Source organism: Impatiens glandulifera, chromosome 6 (genome assembly GCF_907164915.1).
Source record: "Impatiens glandulifera chromosome 6, dImpGla2.1, whole genome shotgun sequence".
Taxonomy (NCBI): Eukaryota; Viridiplantae; Streptophyta; class Magnoliopsida; order Ericales; family Balsaminaceae; genus Impatiens; species Impatiens glandulifera.
Window position 1 is genome coordinate 56,008,111 of NC_061867.1, and position 27,113 is coordinate 56,035,223.

General features: G+C 37.5%; 3 protein-coding genes across 3 annotated transcripts; all 3 read left to right on the forward strand.

The window, feature by feature from the left end:
* Positions 1 to 19,222: 19,222 nt before the first annotated feature.
* On the forward strand, positions 19,223 to 20,776 carry LOC124942488 (cytochrome b-c1 complex subunit 6-1, mitochondrial-like). The gene is made up of 5 exons (XM_047483007.1): positions 19,223 to 19,376; positions 19,501 to 19,575; positions 19,919 to 20,003; positions 20,327 to 20,416; positions 20,507 to 20,776. Coding segments are annotated over exons 2-5 (210 nt in total). The 5' UTR covers positions 19,223 to 19,376; positions 19,501 to 19,573; the 3' UTR covers positions 20,540 to 20,776.
* Positions 20,777 to 21,070: 294 nt separating this feature from the next.
* On the forward strand, positions 21,071 to 23,562 carry LOC124941680. The gene is made up of 2 exons (XM_047482027.1): positions 21,071 to 22,758; positions 23,321 to 23,562. Exon 1 carries the CDS (start codon positions 21,079 to 21,081, stop codon positions 22,573 to 22,575), a length of 1,497 nt encoding a protein of 498 aa, XP_047337983.1. The 5' UTR covers positions 21,071 to 21,078; the 3' UTR covers positions 22,576 to 22,758; positions 23,321 to 23,562.
* A 463-nt stretch (positions 23,563 to 24,025) lies between these two features.
* LOC124943958 (putative clathrin assembly protein At1g03050) lies at positions 24,026 to 26,035 on the forward strand. The gene is made up of 3 exons (XM_047484411.1): positions 24,026 to 24,599; positions 24,708 to 24,827; positions 24,918 to 26,035. Exons 1-3 carry the CDS (start codon positions 24,083 to 24,085, stop codon positions 26,033 to 26,035), a joined length of 1,755 nt encoding a protein of 584 aa, XP_047340367.1. The 5' UTR covers positions 24,026 to 24,082.
* Positions 26,036 to 27,113: the final 1,078 nt, after the last annotated feature.

A 27,113-nucleotide genomic window follows, 5' to 3' on the forward strand; every position in this document is an offset into this window, starting at 1 on the left:
TCGTCCAGTTGCGCTTTTTGTAGGTGTCAATCATCACAAACAATCAATTCTTTTTGGAGCAGCTCTATTATACGATGAAACTGCGATGACTTTTGATTGGTTGTTTGAGACTTTCACCAAAGCTATGCATGGGAAAAAACCAAAAACCATTCTTACAGATCAAGACGCGGCCATGGCTAAGGCCTTGGCGTCTCAATGGCCCGAAACAAATCATCGTCTCTGTATTTGGCACATATTTCAAAATGCAGCCATACATCTTAGCTCGGTGTTCCATAATTTCAGAGATTTTTCTAAGGATTTTTCTTCGTGTATATATGATTTTGAAGAAGAGATAGAGTTTGTTGAAGCTTGGAATCAAATGTTGACAAACTACGGGCTTGAAAACAACGATTGGTTGAAACGCATGTTTAGCATCAGGCGAAAGTGGGCATTAGTGTATGGACGACAAATGTTTTGTGCTGATATGACGACAACACAGAGAAGTGAGAGTATGAACAGTATGTTGAAAAGGTACTGCTCCTACAAACACAAGTTTTTAGAATTTTTCAAACACTTTGAAAGACTACTTGATGAAAGAAGATATGATGTGTTGAAGGCTGATTTCAAATCAATTACCAGCCAACCAAGTCTTAACTATCCAGTTTTGATCTTAAAGGATGCCTGCAAAGTTTACACCCCAGAGGTCTTTAAGTGCTTTGAACAACAATGGTTTATGTCTCATGATTGTGGTGTTGAAATGTTAGAGGATGTTGACACACACAGAAAATACAAGGTAACACCCCACACTAGGAGATGCTCTCATACAGTTACAGTTCATAAGAATGACGATAAGAATATCGAGTGTAGCTGCTGTAAATTTGAATTTGGAGGGATTTTGTGTGCTCACATCCTAAAGATTTTCACAACGATTGACGTGTTGAAGATTCCTCCGGCGTTGATATTGAAGAGGTGGACAAGAACAGCCAAAGATGGAATATTTGGAACTGATCCAACCGTGGACAGTACTAATGTTGATCCGAGTGAGCTTCATAACATAAGATACAGAGATTTGTGTGGGTTGTCCATGCATTTATTTAACAAGGCAGCCGAAAGAGATGACACTTACAATCATGTCAAAGAAATCATGCTGAGCCAGTGCACGTTTGTGGATAAAAAATTGCAGGAGAGTTTAAATATGCAAACTCCACCAACCGGTTTATCACGTTCGGCTGAGGGTGCCCCTGTGCAAGCAAAAGGAATGAAAACTAAGAAGCCAACAAAGTCGGGTAAGAGAAGGAAAGGTGGACTGGAGAAGAACTCAAGAAAACGAAAATCAGCAAGAATAACTAGTGAATCACATATTCCGGTATGAAATTGCTGACTTACCCTTCTTTACTAATAATTGTGTTATTAATATTCATATAATAACATACTTTTAAATAAATTTGATCTTCCTTTCCAGCCATCAAGTGCAATGCCAACGACAACTCCTCAGTTCTCAACTCCTCAACAATGGGACGAAAGTTTCAGCATGGACGCCAATACTCCGTTCACTGTTCTTTTGTCATCTCAACTATCGAATTCCAGTTTCATGTGAAATCTGATATGTATATAGTATTGTATGTACGTTGGATTTGAAACAAAGAATAAGGTCGAATGTATGCATGCGAAGTTTTATGAAATACCAAATGAATGACCACACTAATTCATTTCTAAAAAATTACAAACACCTATATGAATCGAATATTTATTCGCCCCAAGTCAACTAATATTAAGTATCCTTTTAGTTGCAAATTGAGAAAATGAAACATAATACTGAGGCGAAGATGTTTTCGCTTGAACCTAACCATCTTTGTCTGATGAAATTGATCTTTATGTTGAAACTGGTATTTACATGTCGTGGTAAGTGCAGTGACATGACAAGTCATCCCGCTTCTCATGGATGAGATGGTGGCTTTACATTATCAGTAACGTGAGGCGAATATGTATTCGCTTCATCGAAAATATGTATTAGAGGCGAATATTTATTCTCTTCATATTTCTTTCATGAAAGTAGAGGCTTCACATACATATTTTATGAAGAGAAGGTGTTTGAAGCGAATATTTATGCGGCTCATGTTTATTTCACTTAATTTATTCATTTAACACATAATTGAACAAGTATTTGAAAATCAAATTTCATAAAAAAAACACTTCATGTAACACGTTCCTAAGTGTGAGGATGTGAAGTAACAATTTTTTAGAATTGAAATTACACAACATATTCTTTATTGTAACAATAAATCATTACAATTATAGGAATAGTTTAATTACCCCATCTGTCTATGAGTACATTATTGTACTCATGTGAACTAAAATATTTGTAAATTTAATTACACAATATGTATACAGTTCCTAAATCATTGACTTATCCATTTACGGCAGGAATTGTAGACCTCGCTCCTGGCCTTGTTGAGCTCCGAGCCAATGACACGCCAACAGTATTCCATCCTCAATGTCCTTATTTGGTTCCTTACATTTCTTTAACTCCAAAGCCAGTTTTCCACCCCTTCACCTCACCTTCATACGTCTCCATGTGTCTCATGCAATAAATGCCGCAGTCAGTGTAATTCTTTGAATCCTGCCATGGCAATTTCAGACATGTCTTTTCCAAACCGCCATACTTTTTAGCAAGAACGGGGTCTACGTCGTTCATATATTGTTGAATGTAGTCATCCTGATACATCATTACAAACAACATTATGTAATGTATTTTAGTGCTACTAGAATTCCAAAATTGAACTGTTTTAAATTTTAATTGTAGTGTCATACCAAGATTTGTGCATTCTTATATCTTCTTTCAAAGGGCGATTGCATAGGTGACTCGCGGTTATCAATTACTTGAAATTGCCTTTGTATGAAGTTATAGCAAACAAGGTAGAAATGTCCTGTCGTCAATGATTGGGAAAAACAACTGTGGATAGAATTAGAAAAGATTAGATTTGAACTGAGTGGTAAATGATATATAAGGTATGACAGCCAAAGATGTACTTACGAGGTCCACTTCCCAGAGGTCCATTTTGAAATTTGGAAAGCACGACCTTCTAGACAGAACCTGTCATTGAATTTTTCTCGCGTAGTTATCCCCACCTTCACGAAAAATCTGTTTACAGCAGTCTTAGTCTCACAAGAATAACATAATTGATAAATAACAGTGCTAGTACAACTTACGGTGAGCACGGTTGTGTAGAAAATCTTCTTGTAACGAGATTGACATTTTTCCTACAAAGGTTGTGCAAAATGTATGACCAAACATCAATAATCATACTGTCTACCCAGGTTTCATTAGCCATTGTGAGCATGTCCCCGCGCGTCACGTGTAGACATAGGTGTTCCGCAATAAATAACATTTCACTGCATGGAAACAGCAAAACATTTTTCAAGATGGTGTGCAATTCCTATTTTTTATGAATAATTAAGCATTTGCAGCAAACATTACCTTGGATCAAGTCCTCCAGCAAATACGAAACCCACAAAAATCTTCTGAAAGTTTGTTAGTTTCTTGTCATCCCTAAACATTTATTGAATTGTGGTGTTTTCAAAGCTGTAGGCAATTCCAATGCTTTAACCCATTCTGTCGTTCGCATGTTTGGACGAGAAGAGCCAGTTTGAAGTGGCGGTAGTACACTGGAGATGCCTTCTTCCGGTTCATTCTTTACTATCTCCAAAGAATAGGCGGTGTGAAATGGCGTTAGTAGACTGGAGATGCCTTCTTCAGGTTCATTCTTCACTGTCTCCAATGACGAGGCGGTTTGAAGTGGCTGTGGTAGACTGGAGATGCATTCTTCAGGTTCCTTTTTAACTATCGCCAAAGAAGGCGAGTTTTTGTTGGTTTCGGTTTTGATGACATCGGTTAACCAATCAGTTTTCAAATTTCGTGGGGCTTTTCTTTGGACATTTAAGGCCTTTGAAGGTCCTGCTTCCTCATTTTTTTGGATAATTAGGGTAGGAGGCAAGGCTGGGGTGGTTGTAGTGCTGGGGTTCGTGTTGGTTTCTGTTTTGGGAGTAATTGGGTTGGCTTTGGTTTGGCTTGTGCCATTGGAGGGGTTGTGGTTTGGAGTGGAGGAATGGGGTTTGCTGAGGGCTTGTCTTGTGCCAATGTAGGGGGTGTGGTTTTGAGTGGAGGAATGGGGTTGGCTTAGGCTTGTCTTGTGCCAATGGAGGGGGTGTGGTTTTGAGTGGAGGAATGGGGTTGTTTTGGGCTTGGCTTGTGCCACTGGGGGGGGTGTGGTTATGATTGGAGGAATGGGGTTGGCTTTGGCTTGTGCCATTGGAGGGGGGTGTGGTTTTGAGTGGAGGAATGGGGTTTGTTTTGGGCTTGGCTTGTGCCACTGGAGGGGGTGTGGTTATGATTGGAGGAATGGGGTTGGCTTTGGCTTGTGCCATTGGAGGGGTGTGGTTTTGAGTGGAGGAATGGGGTTTGTTTTGGGCTTGGCTTGTGCCAATGGAGGGGGTGTGGTTTTGTGTGGAGGAATGGGGTTGGCTTTGGCTTGTGCCACTGGAGGGGGTGGGGTTATGATTGGAGGAAGGGGGTTGGCGTTGGCTTGTGCCATTGGAGGGGGTGTGGTTTTGAGTGGAGGAATGGGGTTGGCTTTGGCTTGTGCCACTGGAGTGGGTGTGGTTATGATTGGAGGAAGGGGGTTGGCGTTGGCTTGTGCCATTGGAGGGGGTGGGGCTGGGGTTTGGGTAACTGTTTTGAGTGGAAGGGGGTTCTTGTGGGATTGGGGTGTTGGTGTGAGGGTGGGTTGTGTGTGGTCTAGGGTGTTTAGAGGATGGGTGTTGGATTTGGCTTGGTTGTCTGCGTTGCATATTTTTTGGATGTTGGGAGAAAGTGTGCTCTTGTTGGATGGGGCCGTTGGTGGGTGGTTGGCTTTTGTCTTCGTTTCGGTGGAGGGGGTGAATGTGTTCTTGTTCGATGGGGCCGTTGGATTGGTGTTGGCATGGTTGTTGGTAGGAAGGGTGTTGCCTTTCGCTTGGGTGGTGGCTTCCGTGTGGGGGTTAATGCCACTTCCTCTGGGCTGCTGCTTTTTGTTTTGGTCCAGACTCCGCTGTAAGCCTTCCCTCAGGATTGCATTGGAGTTTAGCACCGTGGCCAAGGGCTCAAACGCAGACTGTACAAGTTCCATGGCGTTTATCTGGTGCATCTCATTCAGATATTTAGCCCCTTGTGCCAATTCTTCGGCAGCGGCAGCAACCTTCCTCAAACATGACGCCAGGTTTTGTGTAATTGGAGCATGCTCAGTTGGATGGTCATCTCCAGTTTGTTGTGGTGTTGGCTGCACATTTTGTTGCATCGGTGGTTGCTCATTCGGCATGGCTATGCGAGCAACCACCCTACCATGTCCAAACCCCCCCTGTGCAGCCTCATACTCAACCCTTTCGTACATCTTCTTCTCGTCCCAGCATCCTAGAATAGGAAAACTCCTTGAGATCTTACTGTTTACCTTGAACTCAACCACACGGTCCAAGTAGCACAACTGATACATTAGCATGAACAAATATATGTTACGTTCAAAGTCATCAAAAAATTATGAATGGACAACCACCAGCAAATAGATTTCTACACTCACCAAAAGAAAGGTTAATGGTCCATGGAAATAGGATGTCTTCTTTGCTTTCCACTTATAAACACTGTCGACTAGCCCGTCTAACGTGAACTTGCACCAGTTGTAGTCTTTGATTTTAGATACATCCTGGAGGGATTTCAGTACTTTGAATCTGAAAATAAAAAAGTAGTGACTCAAGCCATGTAAAATGATATTGAAGTTCTAAATGAGATCACAGAATTAATGCTAGGTTCTTTGGGTTTACCTGCACTGTGGATTTTGGGATGTCCACAAAAAACTGGATACAACAAACACCACGAAGTCCATCTTGAAGTTACTGTCTCCTTCTGTGTTCTGTAGAATTTTGTCAGGCATGTGGTAGGTTGAAGGACCTCCACTGTTCTCGAATCCCCATCTCCTTCTCCACGCCGTGAGATGTTCCTTGTACACCTTGTCGTCCGTGTGATTTCCTAAACACTCTGCCACAACTAATTCACCTCTGGGTATGTTCAATACACATTGAACATCCTCTTCATCAATCTGCATCTCCTCTCCACTGTGTAGGACGATGCTCCTCCTTCTGGGATTGAATAGACTCACAATGCACCGTGAGAATTGAAGTGGGCATTTTGATATGCCAAGTGACAGAAGGGAACCAAATCCGATGTCCTTCACAGCCTGCTTCTGTTCTTCAGATAACCTGTTAATCAGGTGATGAAGGCCCGATGGAGAGGTTCTGCTCTTGAAATCGACATCAGGGTCACGAGTCCTTCTTCTTTTCTTCTGAACCTGGTTCTCACTAAGTGCTTCATTCGCCGCGTTGGCCAGAATATCCAGTGGTGTCGTGGGCGTGCCTGATGCATCGGGTTTTCGTTTCCTTTGTTGAACACTACATTATCATTAGCAAATTGGATTACTTACCTAATCCAAATAGAGTCAAATTTTAACAATTGTAACATTCGCGTAATTACCTTAGTGTGTTCACTTCAGTCGTGGATTCAGTATATGGAACTATTTGCATATCGGAATCCTGATTCTGAGATGTTAAAGTCACATTTAGATTCTAACGACCTAAACTAAGAAAACGAAATAGACACAAGCATGCAACCGTAAATACTTCTTACCATTTTCGCTGGAGCCGAAGATACTAACCGGAAGACAAATGGGTTCGTAGTCGAAATGCCGGAGACGACAGCGCTAGGTCAGATGGTAGAATTACCTGGGTGTCTTACGGCCGAATTCGGGCTTCAGATGTTTTACAGTTTTACTATGCAAAGTGCACTCTTAGTGTGAATGTATTTTCATGAGGCCGTATCGGTTTTCACAAACATGAATAAGGAGTTTCTCATGAACTTCGTACTAGTCGAAGCGATATTCGCTTTTGTAGTGTGAAAGGTAATTATGCATTATGAAAAGTAACATACGACAATAGACGAGGATGTATTCGTGCAGAACTCCGCACTGTACGAATATATCTTCGCTTAGTACATGTCTTTCATGTTTCACATTATTTGAAATAAAATTCCCACAAAAGAAACAACTATTTCATTCTCAATGCTGAATAAGCGAACAAATCTTCGATCTGCCAATCTAACAGATCGTATCCAATCTAAAGGAATGACGTTTGATTCGATGGTAGCGATTCACTGACCGGCGTCACAAAGTCTGAGACTTTGTGACAGTTGACTTGACATGTGGTAATTTTTTTGGCGCTTCATTGTACTAATTTCCTTTTTAATTGAGCTGTCAATTAAATTTTTTTTATAATTTTTTTTGGAATATAAATGACATTGTATATATTTTACTTTGACGCTCATGTAATAAATATAAGGTTTGTTATGTATGAATAATTTAATATTTCATATAATGTTAATTATAGTAAATGTAATATTTTAATTTATGACCGTAGTCTTCAGCATTTTTTAATATAAATTTTTGAAATGTGATCCAGGGGATAGAAATTGAGAAATGGTTTGTAGCGAAGATTTATTCGCGTTAGTGTGTTTGCCACCCACATTCATTCATAATTTAGGTACTCACATACAAGCTTTGTTGTACTTACATCAGGTGTAAAGGGTATTCTCATGTAGGGGTTGTGTGTTTCACATGTAAGTCAACCTAGAATCCATTCAAGCGAATATATATTCGCTTCAGATTAGTTTCTCATAATTTGCAAGTTTCACTGAACACGGATATATGTTCGCTTCTTTTCTTGTATAATTAGATGATTGCATGTGTTTAAAAATAGAAAAATGTTGTGCAATTGGAAACTGTATTAAAATATACTATTTCTTACTTTTTGTGATGTGACAACAATACTGCACCCTGTTCCGATTTGACATGTCATGACATGCATAATACTTTTACTGAATCAATAGATATGAAATGATTTCTTTATAGGGTTTTATACAAAAACACACCTCTTTTTCAATGATGACATCTAATTTCTGCACGATGTGACAAAACAAAGGATTAATGTTAATATTAAAAGAATAAGATTAACAAATATTAAAAATAATTAAACTTAAATTAAAAATAATAAAAGCTTCATAATTAAACTTTAATTAAAACTTAATAAAAAGAATTAATGTTAATATTAAAAGAATAAGATTAAAAAATATTACAAATAAATTTAAATAATTACTATACATATAAAACCAGTTCAACCAAACACCCTTATAATTTTACTATTGGGATAAATATACTTTTATAATTATATTGAAATAATTATAACAGTGTACTACTGTCTACCAAACACATCCTACGTATTATATTGAATATAATTTTATAATTATTCATGAAAATGTGTTTATTCATGTTGAAATAATTTATTATCTAATATAATGTGAATGACAATATTGAATAATGTATTATTTTTAATATTATTAAGTGTTATTACATTTTCGTGAATGAAATTACTTTTTCATGATGTGACAAAGTGACTACACACTGTTCGGATTTGATATTTCATCACGGGAAATTTACTTTTTCTGAATCAATAGATCTAAATATTTTATGAAGAAAACAGATTTTCTTTTTGCTATAAATGTAGGGATTACATGAACAATCTTCGTCGGCAGCATGAAATATCTATTGAGCGTTTTTGTTGAGAGTGTGTGTTTTTTTCATATAGTTTGTTGGGATGTATCATTTGGGAGATTCTCTGTGATGGAAAACTTGTACAATCAAGATCAAGTGGTGGAAAACATCTTCAGTGTACACGAATGCTTGGTAACTCAAGTAGAAACTACCGATCAAATGAAGATCATTCGTGTACACTGCTGTGGTTGCTTCCCTGGGATGTACCATTTGGGAGATTCCCTGGGATGGAAAACATCTCAAGAGATAACTCAACAGGTGTAGGACCCCAGTTATGCGTGAGAGATCCGCTGTGGTTGCTTCAATGGAGATGCCTTGAAGCTGGAGATGCAGATGAATAATGTTAAAATGTACAAATGTTTATGAAACGGGGAAATGTTTATGAAACTTGTAATGAAAATTTGTACGTCGAATGATAATATTTATTTGTTATTTATATTTTCATGCAAATGTCATTAAACATTAATAAAATAACGAAATTGTTAAAAATAATAAAGTATTATCATATCATTGCCATAATTTTAAATGTAAGTTTTGGTCCGATTCGATGTGTAATGATTAGAAATAAAAATTATATGTGGTTAACGGAAAGAAATTGGAAAATGGTTTGTAGCGAAGATTTATTCGCGGCGTGTAATTTCCTCCCACATTCGTTCATCATTTTGGTCTTCACATACAAGCGTTGGTGTACTTACATCTGGTGTTAAAGGTATTCTCATGTAGGGGTTGTGCGTTTCACATGTAAGTCAACCTAGAATTCATTCAAGCGAATATTTATTCGCTTCAAATTAGTTCTGCACACGAATATATGTTCGCTTCTTTTCAAATATTATTAGATGAAGTCATGTGATTAAAAATTTAAAAAAAAAAATAATTTGCAACTTCATTAAAATACAATATTTATTAATTTTTTTGATGTGACAACAATACGGCACACTGTTCCGATTTGATATGTCATTACAGGCTACATACAGTAATCCAGAGATATGAAATGATTTCTTTATAGGGTTTTATACGAAAACAATCTTCTTTTCTTTTTTGAATGATGAAAGATATTTTCAATACATTTCCGTTGAATGTGGTCGACCTGAAATATGAAGATCAAGCGAATATTATGTCGTTTCGTAACAATGTTTTGTTTCATATAGAAACTTACAGGCGAATGAATCTTCGTTTTCCAATTCATTACAGTATGACATGAAAGTGTCAACAATAATATGTAACTTCAAAGATTGGATGCGACATCATCTTCGTTTTTAAGGGTTTTACAGGCGAAGAAATGTCCGTTCGATTTACTGAATAGATATGGTGTAAGGAAGCGAGCAACCAATCGATTGATCAATCGAAGGGGTTTACATGAACAGATCAGTTGTTTTACATTATACTTTGAATTGATCATGACATCCAAATTGCAATCAAAGAATGAATCAAAGCTAACGACAATGAGTCGATTTATATCACTACAGAATAAACGAACTACATAATGTAAAATATAACTTCAGACTATAATCAAACATAACTTCATAATATTGATGAATACACAAAAACATTCCATAATCCGTTTACATAAGTACTGCACAGATTAACCAAAAATAGAGATGTTCAACAATACAAATGAAGCTCTAGTCTGATTCATGAGAGGATGACTCGTCTATCGGTCCTGTCAGCGACACGACCTCATGTTCGATGACGGGTGGAATGTATAGCTGAATGGCTTCGTTCACAGCATTGATCCATCGGTTGGGGATGAAAACCGTCAAAGAATTTTCAATTATTGATGCGTACTCTAAGTAAAGATGTTGAGGAGTAAACATGAAGTCCTCCGGAGGATTGTCTCCATTTGAAGGTAGGGGATTCCGTAGGCCAAATTGTCTGTATATCACACTTGTGCAGTAGGAGGTAGTTCCCTGAAGGCCCAACAAAATGATGAATGGAGAACCCCTCATCTCGTACATCATTTCAGTAAACAGATACCACGGAACAATGAACCTAATTGGGTGAATATCCGAAATAAAATTCGGAGGCACGAGTCCATTGACCCTTTGCACTTGTAGATTGGCAAAGGAAGTGTAGGGAATTGAAGGACGGGGCAACCAATGCAACTTGTCTAACAACCAGAGGTATAGAACCAAAGGTGATCCACGGCGAGAATAGTTGTTTTCCTCGGGAACAAATTCGTTAAGACCAAGTAATGTCTCAGCAAGTACCAGGCTAGCCAGGTTTGGGGCGTTTCCCATCAGTGCAGGAACTACACGCAGGAGCCTTTCCGAAGGCCGGCGTCCTGCAGCCGGACATAAAAAAAATGAGCCAGAACCACAAGCATGATCAGTTTGCTTTGTGTGTGGCTGATGGTCCTCTCAGCTCCCTGGACACGCCAAATGTACTCGTCTATGTTTGTCATATTCAGAAATCCATGTTGGAGGGTAAACAAGAGAGCATCAAGCATTGTACATCCATAGAAGCTGTCGCAAATGTGGACGGCCATATGAGGATCTTGATGGACAGGCAAGATCATGAGTGCATTTGTACCACACCTAAGGATTGAAGCAAAGTCCTCTAGCGTCGGGCATATGTGCATTTCCCCAATAACAAAAGAACGAGAGTCCGTATCCCATCTGCTTTGCATGTGGGCCATCAGTCCGTCGTTAACGTTTATTCGTAATAGAGGAAGAATCTCATCTACATGATAGACACTAAAAGGGACAGGGTCATCGTTGATCAGACTTAAGTATCGCTCCAGTTGTTGCTGCGATAAAACCAGCATGTCTGGGTCCATCTCTACATCCATCTTATGAGTTTTACGCTTAAGGAAAGACAACGGTAGATAGAGATTCGGGAAGGAGTAAGAGTGTAATGTGAGAGTGAGAGTGAGAGTGAGGGTATGAGAGTGATGATCTTGATACAGCAGTAGTTGAAGTTAATAAATGAGGTTTCATTCTTGAATTGAAATCAATACATACCACAGGTGGTTGCATTACATGTTGCGAGGATATCTTCGTTTATGAATTGGCAAACATATAGTGAAGAAGACATCTTCGTCTCGGATATTAAAAATATGGATTGCACCAAAAATTAACATAAGAAGATATCTTCGTTTATGATTTACGAAATGTATAGTTGCGAGGATATCTTCGTTTATGAATTTAAAAACATATAGTGAAGAAGATATCTTCGTCTCGGATTTCCAAAATATGGATTTCACCAAAAATTAACATAAGAAGATATCTTCGTTTAAGAATTTCAAAATTTTCAGTGAAGAAGATATTACGGTTGCAAGTTTTTCAGTTTCATGATGTTGACAATATATCTTCGTTTAAGAATATTAAAACACACAGTTAAGAAAATGTCCTCGTTTATGATTTTAAAAAAATCGGTACAAGAAGACACATCAAACATCAATACATTATAACTCCATACATTAACATCTGAATTGCAGTCCATACATTAAGATCTGAATTGCATTATAAGTTATAATTCACTATCAAACATCCATACATTAAAAAATGTGAATTGACCTGTGTAAACATAAGAATTACTGTACAAGTATAATTCCGTATAAGACATACAAATCCCTAATATCTTGATCTAATTGCAGTCTTTAACTTGAACCTATTGACATTGTGCTCAGACATAAGAATTCTGTATAAATATTTAATCCTCAACGTACTCAAAGCTTCTTCGGCCTTCAAAAGAACAAGAGAAAGTATAAGAACATCTAAAATTGTTCAATGTCATCTACTAAAAATTAGATATGGTATAACACTTACATTATTTTCGTTGATGTCAATAGACCAATTCTTCGCCGTTCCTCTATATGTTTCCATATGTCTCATTAAGTATACACCACAGTCTGTCTTGTTTGTTTTGTCTTGCCAGTCCAGCTTTGGTGCCGTTATCCTGTATTTTTTAACCTTGGCAGCCATTCTGTCCATGCCTTGACTAAACAAGAATTGCACAAAACAATCGAGTTGTTTACTCAAAGTGACATACTTGTCCAAAATTTTCATTCCATGAGGACGGCCGGAGTTGTCTATTACAACGATTTTGGAGTCCTTAATATTCACACAAACAAGGAAGAAATGTCGGGAAACGACAACGGGTAGGAAAATCTGCAAAAAGAACACAAACATTTAATACATTATTGCATATTATTTACTTGGAATTGAGGGATATGTACAGACCACGTCAGCGAAGATGAGGTCTTCTTTTGTGACTTGGTAGTTTCTCATGTCTTCTTCAATGGATTGGGAAAATAACGTGGCATCATGCTGCATATTAACCTGCAAAATAAGGGCAGAGCATCAAAGTCATGAACATCAAACAATACATAGCAAAAAAAAAGAGATGCACTTACATGTGAACATGATGAGAAACAAATTATTCTTGGTTCATGCCTTGGCAACCTACGGCATTTGAAGTGCACAATTATGGACCAAGCGTCAATCACTTCGCTCGAAATTTCGCGACCCATTTTCATTGAACGAAGTAATTCCCGGGTGATATTACCAGGTGCACCTACGTACAGAACGTCACTGCAAAATACATTCATTTAGAAGACCATAACTAAATAATTTCATTTTTAAAATTTCTAAAACAAGGCGAAATAACTTACGATCCAGGGAGGTCTTCATCAAACACAAAATCGGCTAATCTCTGTTCCTTGTTGGTTATTTTGTGGTCCAACATATCAGCCACCTGTTGCATGTAAGGGGATCGAAGGTGCACAGGAATTTTTGAGATCTTCCTCTTAGGATATTCTTTAATGTTGATGCGCCCCCCCCATCACCTTCATCTTCATCTTCAGAAGATTCAACCGCCTTAGAAGCCTCAACCTGTTGCTTGCCCTCACCCTGATCAGTTGGTGCAACAGACTGAGCTTGGGGTTCCTCGACATTTTCCTTCCCTGCACCATGATCATTCGGTTCTAAATGATGAGATTTGGGTTCCTCAACCTGTTGCTTGCCTTCACCCTGATCATCGTCTTCAAGAGTGGGTGTCTGCACTGGGGGTACCTCATCCGGTTCCTTGACTTCGCCATCATGATCAGTTGGTTCAACACGGGGTGAGGCATCTTTGTTGGGAAGAACTGTATCCTCAGGTTCGTCCGGTTGAAAAGGGGGTGACTTCGCTTGAATGGGCTGAACTGCAGCCTGTACATCTTCCAGTTCAACAAGGAGTGATTCATCGTCAATGTCCACACCTACATCCTCAAAATCTTTCGTTTGAACAGGGAGTGACTGATCTTCAGTGTGCAGAACTGCATCATCGAGATCATTCGGTTCCACGTGATCCGAACGATTTTCATCAGGGGGCATAACTGCATCCTCAGGTTCGTCCGGTTGAAAAGGGGGTGACTGGGCTTGAATGGGCTGAAATGCAGCCTGTACAACTTCCTGTTCAACAAGGAGTGATTCATCGTGAATGTCATGACCTACATCCTCAACATCTTTCGTTTGAACAGGGAGTGACTGATCTTCATTGTGCAGAACTGCATCATCGAGATCATTCGGTTCCACCTGATCTGAACGATTTTCTTGATGGGGCATAACTGCATCCTCTAAATCATTCTGTTCAACCCGTGTTGTTGGATTGTCTGCATGGTCCTCCAATGCAGTCTCACATGTGTAATCAACCCGGGGACTAATGACTTTCAAGCCCGCACACGGTAAAGTGTCCACAAGTGCCTCCCTTGTAGGATCTTCCACACCTACATGAACCGGACCATCGAACACCACCTTCAAGTGTTTCATGAAGCCTTCAGACTCTCTGAGGTTCAGGAAACCGGCCTCAAAAAAGGGCTTCGGATCGATGTTGCGTTTCTCCAACTCCCCTGATAGGTAATTCAGCTGTTGGGCTGTATCTTTAAAAGTTTGCAGGATTTTGGATGTCAACAACTGTACATTATGAAAAACATACTTCATTAATCTTGAAAACAGGATAATAAAGAACAATGGGAGTCAATTTATTGTTTCCACATACCTCATTATCGTCTTCTTTTACTTCAACCGAGTCAACTGGATTCTCGGGTTGTCTAACTGCTAGGCGCGCCCTTGCCCTGCCAAGCCCAAAACCACCGGCACGACCTTCTAAGTTGGTAAACTCCAACACGCTGACGTCATCCCAACAGGAGATGATTGGAAATTTTCTTTCGTAGGGGATACGTTCACCTTCCACAAAAACACCATCTAGGTAGCAAATCTGGAGTAAAGGAGTGGGAGACATGTTAGAAAATATTACATATCTATAAATCATATATAAGAGAGGCAACAATACTTACCGATAAAAGGGTTATAGGTCCATCGAAATATGGATTTTTATTTTTACTTGCTTTTTCTTTCCAACTTCTTACACTGTCAATCAATCGTTGAAGTGTAAAGTGGCACCAGTTCAGTTCCTTTATGTTATCAACCTCCATTAAGGATTTGAGAATTTTGAACCTGAAATGAAAAAAATACATTTGTCAGTATTCAAAAATACAATTAGATATATAAGAGGTTTGAATACATGTTTACCTGGCTCGTGAATTTTGAACAGGACATAAAAAACTAGAGACAACAAAGACAACGAAGTCTATTTTGAAATCGTTGTCTGCACTTGTGTTACTTAATATCTTGGGGATCATAGAAAGTGTTTCGGGAGCTTTGGAGTCTTCCCCGGTCCATCTGGTCTTCCAATCCCTCAAGAAATTAAAATAAGCAGGGTCCTTAGTCTTGTCCAACCCAACGGACTCGACTACGTTCATTGAGCCTCTAGGGAGGTTCATCACGAGCTGCACGAGATCTTCATCGATACGGATCTCATCACCGTTGGCCAATACCAGAGAACTCTTATCCGGGTCAAAAGATTGGATTACATGTTTGGAAAAATGAGCAAGGCACTTGGAGACGCCCATTGTAAGAAGAGAACCAAACCCGATTTCCTTAACGGCTTCCCTCTGTTCTACGCTCAATTGAGGAATGAGTTGAGCGAGGCCATGAGGTGATGATCTGGTTAGAAATGTCACTGGACGTTTCTTGCGGGTTTTGGTTTTTTGGGGAGAGGGGGGAAACTCTTCATCGAATGGGGTAGTAGACGGAGAAATATTAGTGGTTTCTGGGGGTGCTTCTGGTAACTCTTCATCGACTGTTGGAGTGGAGGTATGAATAACATTTCGTTTTTTTTTAGGGGGAAAAGGTGGTGGTAAAATCTCATCAGTACCTGCAGCAACATCAGTAGCTTCGACAGCAACTGTGGAAACTGATTCAGCAGTCATCGACGACTTAGTATTCGTCTTCGGATTTCTCTTCCTCTTCCTTTCATATGTAAAGTTATTAAACCTCGAAGTCATTATTTTGGGTGGGATAGCAGAAATCAGTATTCAACGAAATAAATTGAATAAACATGTGTAAAATTAGTATAAACACAATAAGATGAACATACCTCTCTGGTTTAGTGCTGGGATTGACGTTGGATGCCGGAGTGGGTGCAGTTTCGTTTTCGGTTATGCTCCTACAAACTTGCAAGACGACCTCTCGGGAGTCGATGGGATGATCCACTTCCATGTTGTTGCCTTGGTTACCCGACATGTTCAGAAGAAATCCTTGTAGTATAAACGAAATATCTAGGGTTTCGACGTTCAGTGTTTGGATTATCGCCGGGAGATAGAGAGAGAAGAATATGAACAGTTGCTTATGAAAATGAAATTGAGGGATAGTCGGCTTGTAGCGGGAAATTGAAATTATATCAACTAGTCATGGAAGCGAATAAATATTCGTTCGATATCGTAAATTCATAAAAAAATGATAAAAATAAATGTAAAATAAAAACTATTCATAGAAGCGAAGATTTATTCGTGGAATGTAAATGCACGGGTAAGTGAATTTACATGACAGTCAAGTTGGGTTCTCATGTGAGGGGAGGTTGTTTTACATGAACGTCAGGCTAAAATTATTGGAAAATAAGAAATCTTCGCTTTCAATCGTCTACTCGAAAAACAAAATTCAAGCGAATATTTGGTCGTGTACTGATTTTCAATTTAAATTAATTAAATTAACATTTATTAATAAACGGAAAATAAATAAAAAAATGTAGCCAAGGAATGGAAGCGAAGATTTGTTCGGTTGCTGCATGTCATCTTCAATTAATTGAATTAATATTTAATAAACGGGAATATAAAATCCATGTCATTCTGGTCTTTACATAAACGGGTAAGTGTCTTTACATGGTAGGCAATAGGTCTTTACATGGGTGGGTAGGGGGGTTTTACATGAGGGTTTTTATTAAACTTAATGGAAGCAAATATATCTTCGCTCCAGAGAGTCTCGGGGCAAAAAAAAAGAAATTAAAAAAAAAATTGGAAAAAAAAACTAGCCGGTAATTGAGGCGAAGATTTGTTCGGTTGCTGCATGTCATCTTCAATTAATTGAATTAATATTTATTATTTAATAAACGGAAATATAAAATCCATGTCATTTTGGTCTTCACATAAACGGGTAAGTGTCTTTACATGGTAGTCAAGCGGTCTTTACATGGGTGGGTAGGGGGGTTTTACATGAGGTTTTTATTAAAATTAATTGAAGCAAATATATCTTCGCTCCAGAGAGTCTCCAGGCAAAAAAAAAAAAATAAAAAAAAAATATGAAAAAAAACCTAGCCGGTAATTGAGGCGAAGATTTGTTCGGTTGCTGCATGTCATCTTCAATTAATTGAATTAATATTTAATAAACGGAAATATAAAATCCATGTAATTTTGGTCTTCACATAGACGGGTAAGTGTCTTTACATGGTAGTCAAGCGGTCTTCTCATGGGTGGGTAGGGGGGTTTTACATGAGGTTTTTATTAGAATGAATTGAAGCAAATATATCTTCGCTCCAGAGAGTCTCGAGGCAAAAAAAATTAAATAAAAAAAATAAAAAAAAAATCCAAGAAAATAAAAGATTGAATTACTTGAAGCGAATATTATATCGCTGCCTGTGTTATTTAATAAATTAAATTAATATTTAAAAAACGTAAATATAATATGACTGTCAATTCGGTCTTTACATGGACGTGTAAGTGTATTTTCATGAACGGCAGGCGTTCTTCTCATGGGTGGGTATGCGGGGTTTACATGAGGGTCATGGCAACGGGCGTGTAGATCAGAGCGAAGATATCTTATCTGGGTATTATATGAATATTATATTATTTCCGGGCGTTAACGGGCGCTTCCGTTAACGGCGTCTTGTGTGAACCCGGGCCTAAACCCGGATTCCGGATTCTCCCTCCCTCCGTCTCCTGCCCAGATTTATTTATTATTAAATTAATAATGCTGCAATCTGATTGGTGCGCCACAGGGGAACACGGCAATCGGTAGCAGAAGATCTGAACTGCGTTCCAAAACGCTCATTTCGGATCTCGAAAACATTCATTTCAGATCTTGAAAACATTCAATTCGGATCTCAAAAATACTCATTTCAAGACCAGAATTATATTTTTTTTGTCCCGAAATATGACTGTGTTCGAAACATTTTTAATTTTCTCTCTCCTACCCATGTGCATTTCAGGATATTTTTAAATTTTCTCTCTCCTACTCACATAGTATGCCATGTCTTATTTTCTCTCAAAAAATTTCGTTGAGTTTATCATTTGCGGCAAGTGCTAAAGTCACTGAATGGATAAGTCTTTATTTAATTACTTTAAATATTATTAATTAATTATATTAAAATAAAATAATACTATTAATTACTTTTTAACTTGTATTAATAATTGTATTTTTTTTTAATCTCTGATTTTTTGATTTTTAGAAGGTATGAATGTTACTAATTAATTTTTAAACTTTTTTTATCGTCATTCTTAATCATAATTAAGTTTTGTCTAATTATTTTTATTTTTATCCCTTTCACTTTTGGAACTTTAATAAAATAATTTTAACCGTGTTCCTAAAAAAAATAGTTGAATTTTATAAATATGTAAATATTTTTTTAAATATATATATATATATATATTACAATCAAAAATATCTTTTTTTCTTATTTGTATAATACGTTCCTCACCACTAATTTAAAATTAATGCTAATGAAGTTATCTAAAATAAATTATTTGCATGAAAGATACAGTCATATAATTCGAACATATATCTCGTTTACGTTTATTTTCGATCATAATGTAGTAGTTCTATATGTTCAATTTATTGCCGCATACACGTAACAAAACAAAATTCGGTAAAGATAAATAGTATTCTTATACCCTTACTTTATAAATACTTTTTATATAGTAATATTTTATTTTTTACAAAATTATATAATTAATATAATAGTTTAATTATTATTATTTATATTTTATTAATATTATTTATTATAATTTAAATAATTAATGAGATTTTAATTTATAATATAAAATTAATTAAAATTACAATCAATTATATATTAAAATATAATTTATTTATTTTAAAGGATTAATTAGTTTATTTATTTTATTTTATCATTAGTTTAATTATTTTATTTTATAATATTTATATTATTAAATAATAAATACTATGTAATAATTTAACTCAAATAATGCATAATTTTTTTTTTATTAAGGCCCAATTGCAGGAGAGACAAGAGTTTGTTATTCTGCGCATCCGGCGCATTTTACATGATTCAGCTTCCAGCGGCTGCGATACAACCCAAAATCGATCTTTCTCGGTCTCCTCTTGCGGCTTCTTAACCCTAATCGTGCTATCTCTGTATCGACTCTCGATCTCAATCTCAATCGTAATCTCTCAATTTCTCTATCAATATCATGTTTTCGAAAACTGAATTTGCATTAATTTGTGTTTGATTCACTGTTTTTCCTTTCTTCTTAGTCTTCAAGTTCAGTTTTTTTTTTACTTCTCAGGAATTTGATCGGGTTTCAGGCAGCTGCAGCGGCAACTTCCGCATTTTGTCGATCTTCTTATCCACTAGTTCTCATGTAAGGGTTATTTTCTTTGTCCTGTTCAAATTAGGGCTGATTTGGAATGATGTTTGCAGAACTATATGCAAATTGTCTTTTAATTTTCTGTTTTTGCGTTTGTGTTTGCCGATTATGTTCTGATCGAGTTGTATGTATATCATTTTTACTATCTACACTCTGATTGGAAACCTGGGCTAAGATCTCCTTCCATCCACAGTCTCTAGATTAAGTCTTCTGAATAGAAGATGAAAAGGAAGAATCAGATCATTGCTGTCTAATTAAGGAGAAACTTCTTTCATAGAATTTTAGAAACCATGCTTACTTGAGTTTTATATAAGCCATTTCCTTTCCCATTTTTTAGGGCAGACGAAGATCCTGTTGACCCTAAGAAGTACATTGAAGAGAGCTGCAAGCCTAAATGTGTGAGACAGTTGCTTGGATACCAGGTGCCCTTTCTTTTAAAGTTAATTTGGTGTATTATTTACTTCATGCTTATAGATAGATCCAACTCCTATGATTGTCTACATGATAGATATTGTATTCCTTTTCAGCTAATTTTCTTTCTGAAATATGGCATAGAGTAATTCATATCTTAGAACTGATCATGATGGATTCATCCTCTCATCAACCAAAATACCCTTTAAGATCTTTCCACCCAAATAACCCGTTTTTCATAACCCAACATGAACAAGGCCGATAATTCTTTGATTCACCTATTTTAATGTTAGATCAGTTCTATGTAAGATTGCTGAAGTTTGATTTTATTCAGGCATGTGTTAAAAGGATTCAAGATGACACCACAGGACATAAGCATTGCACTGGACAGTATTTTGACTACTGGTCGTGTATTGACAAATGCGTAAGCTTTTTTTTCGTGCATGGTTTATATTAATATTGGTATTGTAATTGAAGTTATAATAACACACTAGGATGTTATGCAATAATGCAGGTTGCTCACAAGCTATTTGCAAAGCTCAAGTGATTTGGAGAAATGGGGATGATGATGATGATGATGATGACTTACTCTTAGTAATGTCCAAGTTGTTGTCTTTCTTTTGTTGTTGAATCAAACCAAACCCCATATTTATATGCTCAGTTTGTTTGCTTTGTTTTGTGATCACTCTCTTAAGAGTAGCTCTGTACTGTTTTTGAGTTTTATGCCAAACATTGTGGCTTTTGGCTGATTAAACATCCATTCATAATAAGATCTTCTGATTTATTTTCTCAGCCATTGTTGTTTTTGGAGCTAGGTTTGAATGAAAATGTAGTTATTATTATTATTATATATAAATCAATATACAAATATTGTTTTTTGGGGAAATATGTATTGGGTTATTATTTAAAAGAATTTAAAACAAATAATCAAAAAATGTTTTATTAAAAAAAAAGAAGAAAAAAAAAAGAGAGGAGAGTTTAGGTTCTAAGATAAATTTAAGGGTGAATTCTCATATGTAAAATAATATATATATATATTAGAGAAGATATCGGTTACCTTTAAAACCCTTTGAGGGAAATCTGAAAATGGCTCTGGCGAAGCCTGAAGATCTTCACTCTCAAAAGCTTCGTTCGAATTCGCCCATTTCAAGAAGTCAATCAGAAGCGAAACCTATGAAATCTGTTTCATACTCCTCTCACGAAAATTCCAATCTGCAGGATGTTCTTCTCGTTGATTCCAAGTCATCTGCCGCCGCTGCTGCAATTCCATGTATATCCTCCGACTTGACGATATTTTCAAACCCTTCTCATCACGCCAACAAGAAGACGAGAGACCTGCCCAATGTATCCGATTGTCATGGCTGCGGCTGTCACATCAATGTTACAAACCACAAGGACAGACTCCAAACCCTGGATAGCTTTTGGCGCATCGTTTTGTTATGTTGGAAATGCATCAGAGGCGTTGAATCCGCTGAATTATGCTCCTATTGTCTATCTCCGGCTAAGGATGAGGCGGATTGCTTCCTCTGCTGCGACTGTAGACGCCGTGTTCATAAGGACTGTGTTACAAAGTACAGGTACTCTCCTCCTTGGTGTTATTCTCATTCAAATTCGGATTTTAGGGTATGCATTGATTGTTGGATACCGAAATTGCTGACAAAATCTAATAGTTTATACGAAAAGAAAGGACTTGAGAAGAAACAACCATTGAAAATGCCTACTAATTTGAGGAGTCAAAAATCATTGAAAGATGTGGTAAAGGATGCAAAATTGAATATGAATGATAAGATGTTGGTGGCAGAGAAAGCTAAAGACAATAAACTAAGGAAGGCTTTGTTAGCCAAGAGAGCTGTGGAATTTGCAAGCGATGCATTAGAACTAGTTGCTGCTAAAAGTTTTGACAGTGGAAATAAGGCATCTACTAATGGTGATCATACTGGATTGGCATTTCAACTGCAGCGAGTATTGAATAAATCACCTAGAATTGCAGAAAACTTTTGCTCATTGAACTCAACATTTTTGTCTCTAAATAGGGACAGTATGGAGCAAGAGTCGAAGGTTTATGTCAGGAGGCATAAAAAGGTTAAAAATGAAGAACCACAACAGGACGCCATCAGAAGCCAAGGTCTACTGGCCTGGCTAGAAAGTTCTAGGGTTCCTCCTGATGGAATCTGCAACGAGGAGAAGCCTCATCACAGAGTGATAACGTATACCAAAAGGCTTGCAAAAGAAGCGCGAGTCAATAATGTATTGAATTTGTACGAGTCTGGGAAGCAAACTGAACCTGTTCTAGATTCTTTTTCGAATGACTCCAAAAGCCCAATTCAATTGGGTGATTCTGAAGAAATTCCAACTGTTCTATCAAAAGAGAAGAGTTATAAGAAGGGTGATCGCTTTGGCTTCAGTTATACTAAGAGATCAGCAAATGGAATAATCTCCAAGGATGAATCGTTGGCAAAACAAGCTGGGTCAGTGCAAGAACTGTTTCTTGATAAGCCCGTTAGTCATGTGAAGTCCAATGGAAACGAGGAGTCTGATGATCGCTATGCTTTGAAGTATACTAAGCGGCCTGTGAAGCTCTAGAAAGAGTATAAATTTTGAAGCCAAAATTTGTTTTGAATACACTGCTTGTGAAAGTAATGATCCGTCTACATGAAGCACCTCTTGACTATAGGTTTTCAGATTACTGTCTGGTTCTTTTGTAAATTTCAGTTTGTGCAGGTGGTTCTTCTTCCATTAACATACATCCAGAGCTAGCTACAAATGGTAAGAGTTAAACATTTTCTCTCCTACTTCAAATCATACCTACTCTTGATCTTAGTATAGATGGTGTACTGAATTATTTTTGATAAATTTGCGTATATGAGTTTTGCCTATTATTTTTTTAATCTCATGATCTAGTCTTGACAATGTGTGCCTGCCTGCTCTTCGCGTGGGCTCTCTCCCTCCTTAATCCTCATTGTGGTGTATTACAAGGTCACCATTAGGATTGAGTAGCATTTAGGTATTGCTAGAAGATGCTCTCATCTTAATTAAACACTTGAAATTTGTAGAATTTTGAAGAGAAATGTGATTTGAATTATTAAATATTACAACATGAGAATGCAATTTAATTAAATGAAGAACAACTTTCTATACAATCTGAGGCACTTGGGTAAATGGTTTTGGAAATGATAAAATTGTGCATTGTTGGAATAGGCTAAGTTTGATATTTCCACTTTTCCTTGGTTTGCATTTTTTAAGCAATCTGTACTTACTGGTACTCTAGTGTGTTTACAATCTGAATTGTTTGTTACTGTAAACTAAATGCTGGTGGTTTTCCTTACAGATGATGCTGAGAACCAGGACACTATATATAGAGTTGGAATTTAAAACTGAGAACCATAAATATGCTTAGGGTTATATGTTCATATTCAGGTAGTCACATTTTGTAACTGATAGCATAAAGCTTGCTACTTTTCTAATTGAATTGAATTGAATTGCACACCCAGAAACTGAAATGAGTTTGTGGTTTACCATTTTCAACATTGCTGTAAAGTCTAGTTTTGTTTATGTACGCATGCATTTCAATTTTGGGGTTTTTATTATACAAATACAAGTATAATATTCTTTACATTTGCAAGCATGTTTCCAAACAAGAGATGAGAGATCATCAAATCAAAGTAAAACCATATATAAAGCCCACCCATATAATTGGAATTGAAAAAGAGAAGAACCCATTTGATTTAATTTGATTTGATTAATGAATATAAAAGATAGATAGATTTATAATAACAGTAAGTAAAGAAATAGAAAATGCCAAATGGCTGATTAACTTCCACACAAAAATGATGTCATCCATAAACATGGTAAAACAAAGGTTCAAACTTGATGGTTATTGAGAAACAGAGGTTCAAAAATGAATAATGTCGTCCTCCTGCTCTTCTTCCTCTTCCTTGGATCAAATGACAAAACTTTAATTAACCTAGCTAGCTAGCTAGCTAGAGGAATGGAGGAGGACAGAAAGGACCCATCTTTCTTCTTTCTTTCTTTCCTCTCTGTTTCTCTCTTCTCATATTGATCATCATCATCATCATCATATTATATAATAATGGCGCCAAGCAAGTTAAGGAAAGCAATTGGTGCAGTAAAAGACCAAACCAGCATAGGTCTTGCCAAAGTTGGGAGCAGTGCTTCCCTGTCCGATCTTGAGGTCGCCATTGTTAAGGCGACAAGACATGAAGAATATCCAGCCGAGGAACGTCACGTTCGAGAAATTCTCAGCTTGACCTGCTATTCAAGAGCTTTTATAGGCGTATGCGTCAACACTATTTCCAGGCGTCTTGCCAAAACCAAGAATTGGGTTGTCGCTCTCAAAACCATCATGCTCGTCCACCGTCTTCTCGGAGAAGGCGACCCCGCCTACCAACAGGAAATCTTCTTCGCCACCCGCCGGGGAACACGCTTGCTCAATCTCTCCGATTTTCGAGATGCCTCCAGATCAGATTCATGGGATTACTCTGCTTTTGTCAGGACCTACGCCTTGTACCTTGATGAACAGCTCGAGTTCAAGATGCATGGAAGAAGAGGGAAGCGAGTTGGAGTATCCGACGACCACGACGAAGATCATCATCATCATCCTCGTGAGGACGATGATGATGATAATGATGAGGAATTAGGAGATGATGAAGATCATCGTCATCATCATCGTCGTGATAATATTGGGTCGACTCCCAAGGCCGACCTCGCCATTATTAAATCAACCCCGTTGCAAGAGATGAAGAACGACTTGATTTTTTCCAGGATTCAACATCTCATGCAGCTTCTCGAGAGATTCCTTGCCTGCCGCCCAACAGGTGCTGTTCAATTAATTTCTAGAAGAATTTGAATATTAATTTATAGAATTTGTTGATTGAATTTGAAAACAATTAATTAATTATGAACAGGTTCAGCAAAGCATAACAGAGTGATACTTGTGGCTCTATACCCAATAGTGAAGGAAAGTTTTCAGCTTTACTATGACATAACAGAAATTCAATCCATAATGATTGACAGATTCCCCATCATGGAAATCTCATACGCGATCAAGCTCTACGAGATCTTCTGCCGGTTAAAGAAACAGTTTGATGATCTCGACCAATTCTACGACTGGTGCAAGCGATCTGGCGTAGCCCGTTCATCGGAGTACCCTGACGTTGAAAAGATCACGCAGAGAAAACTCGACGTTATGGATGGATATTTACGCAATAAATCTGCGGAAACCCATAACAGGAATGTTAATCAATCGGAGTATTACAGGGTTGAGGAAACCGAAGATCATATGAAGCTATTACCAGCTGAAGTTATTGAAGAAGAAGTTGACATTAACGCAATCAAAGCTCTCCCTGCTCCTGAATTATTACCACCAAAGGAGGAGGACATTGAATTACCCAAAACACAAACGGAGGCGGATTTGCTAAACTTAGGCGAAGATGCAATGACAGTTGAAGAACACGGCGATAGTCTTGCGTTGGCGTTGTTTGACGGAGAATCAACGAGGAATGATACTAATGGTATTAGTCCATGGGAGGCTTTTAAGGATAGTGAAAATTGGGAACAAGAGCTTGTTCAGTCTGCGAGTTATTTAGGAAACCAGAAGACATCATTTACAAGGGGATTTGATATGTTAATGTTGGATGGTATGTATCAACAAGGATCTACTGCAACTTGTAATAATATTGCCACTGGGAGTGGAAGCAGTATGGCGTTTGGATCAGCGGGAAGACCTGCGGCGGCGATGCTGGCACTACCAGCGCCTCCGACAGCGGCGGGGATGTCGAATGTGGACCCGTTTGCGGCGTCGCTGGCGGTGCCTCCGCCGTCGTATGTGCAGATGTCGGAAATGGAGAAGAAACAGAGGTTGTTAGTTGAAGAGCAGAATATGTGGCAGCAATATTCAAGGAATGGAATGCAAGGGGGGCAGATTAATATTGAAAATGGAGGGTATAATAATAATAATAATTATGTGCAACAAAATCCATATACTTATAGCATGGGAGGAGGAGGCTATACACGCACTTATTGAACAGAAACAAAAACAAAATCAATTTTTTTTCTTTGTAATTTATAATTAAATTGCTTTTAATTAATTATTTTGGGATCAGAAATTAGTTTTTTTTTTTAAATGGAAAAAGAAATACAGGAATGGCATGAAGAAGAACAAGAATCTATTCTTCATCTCGATTCCATGCACTCATGTAGAATTAATATATATATATGCCTCTTTTATGAACAAAAACATAGTTTTTAAAATTTTATAAAAACAGTTCAATTTAACTAAATATTGGTGAAGAAGTTAAGTGGTTTAGTATTAGTAAAGAGACTAAGTTTAACCCAATTAGTTAGTAGTTTATTTTTTATTTTCTTAATTTGCTTTTTCTTAGATTTTTTATTAGTTTATTTAGTTTTAGCATTATTTTATGTTTTAAGTTGTCAGACTTAGTTTTAGGGTTTAAAGGTTATTTAAGTCAAAATCTTATCAATAAAATTGTGACTTTCTTTTTATTTTTGAATACTACAAATTGGTATTAGAGCTATAGACATGAATGTTTGTGGAGAAATTAGTGTGTTTATCAAAGAAGCCATGGGTGACGATAAAGACGAAAGAGTTAGTCTCGTCCAAGTTCCTCAATTTAATGGCCAACACTACGATCATTGGAGTGAATTAATGAAAAATTTGTTGATGGCTAAAGGGTACTTATGGAGTATCGTAGAGAACAAAGTTGAGAAGGAGTGCTCCTCTACTAAGGCGACGACAAAGGATTGCAAAGTAAAGCATATCCTTTTCCAGGCGATCAATCGGGTTACGTTCGAACAGATTCTTGATCGAAGTTCCTCGAACATCATCTGGAATTCTCTCAAAATGAAGTTTGGAGAAATGAAAAAGTGAAAAGGTCGTTGTTGAACTCTTGAGAAGAGAGTTTGAGGTGCTTGAAATGAAGCAAGGTGAAACGGGTTAAGGAGTATTTTACAAAGGTAGTGGCCGTGGCAAACTAGATGCGTAGCAATGGTGAGGTGATGCCCGACTACCTGGTGGTTGAAAAGATACAGGACGTTAACCGAGAGATTCATGTACGTGGTGGTTGCAATCGAAGAGGCAAGAG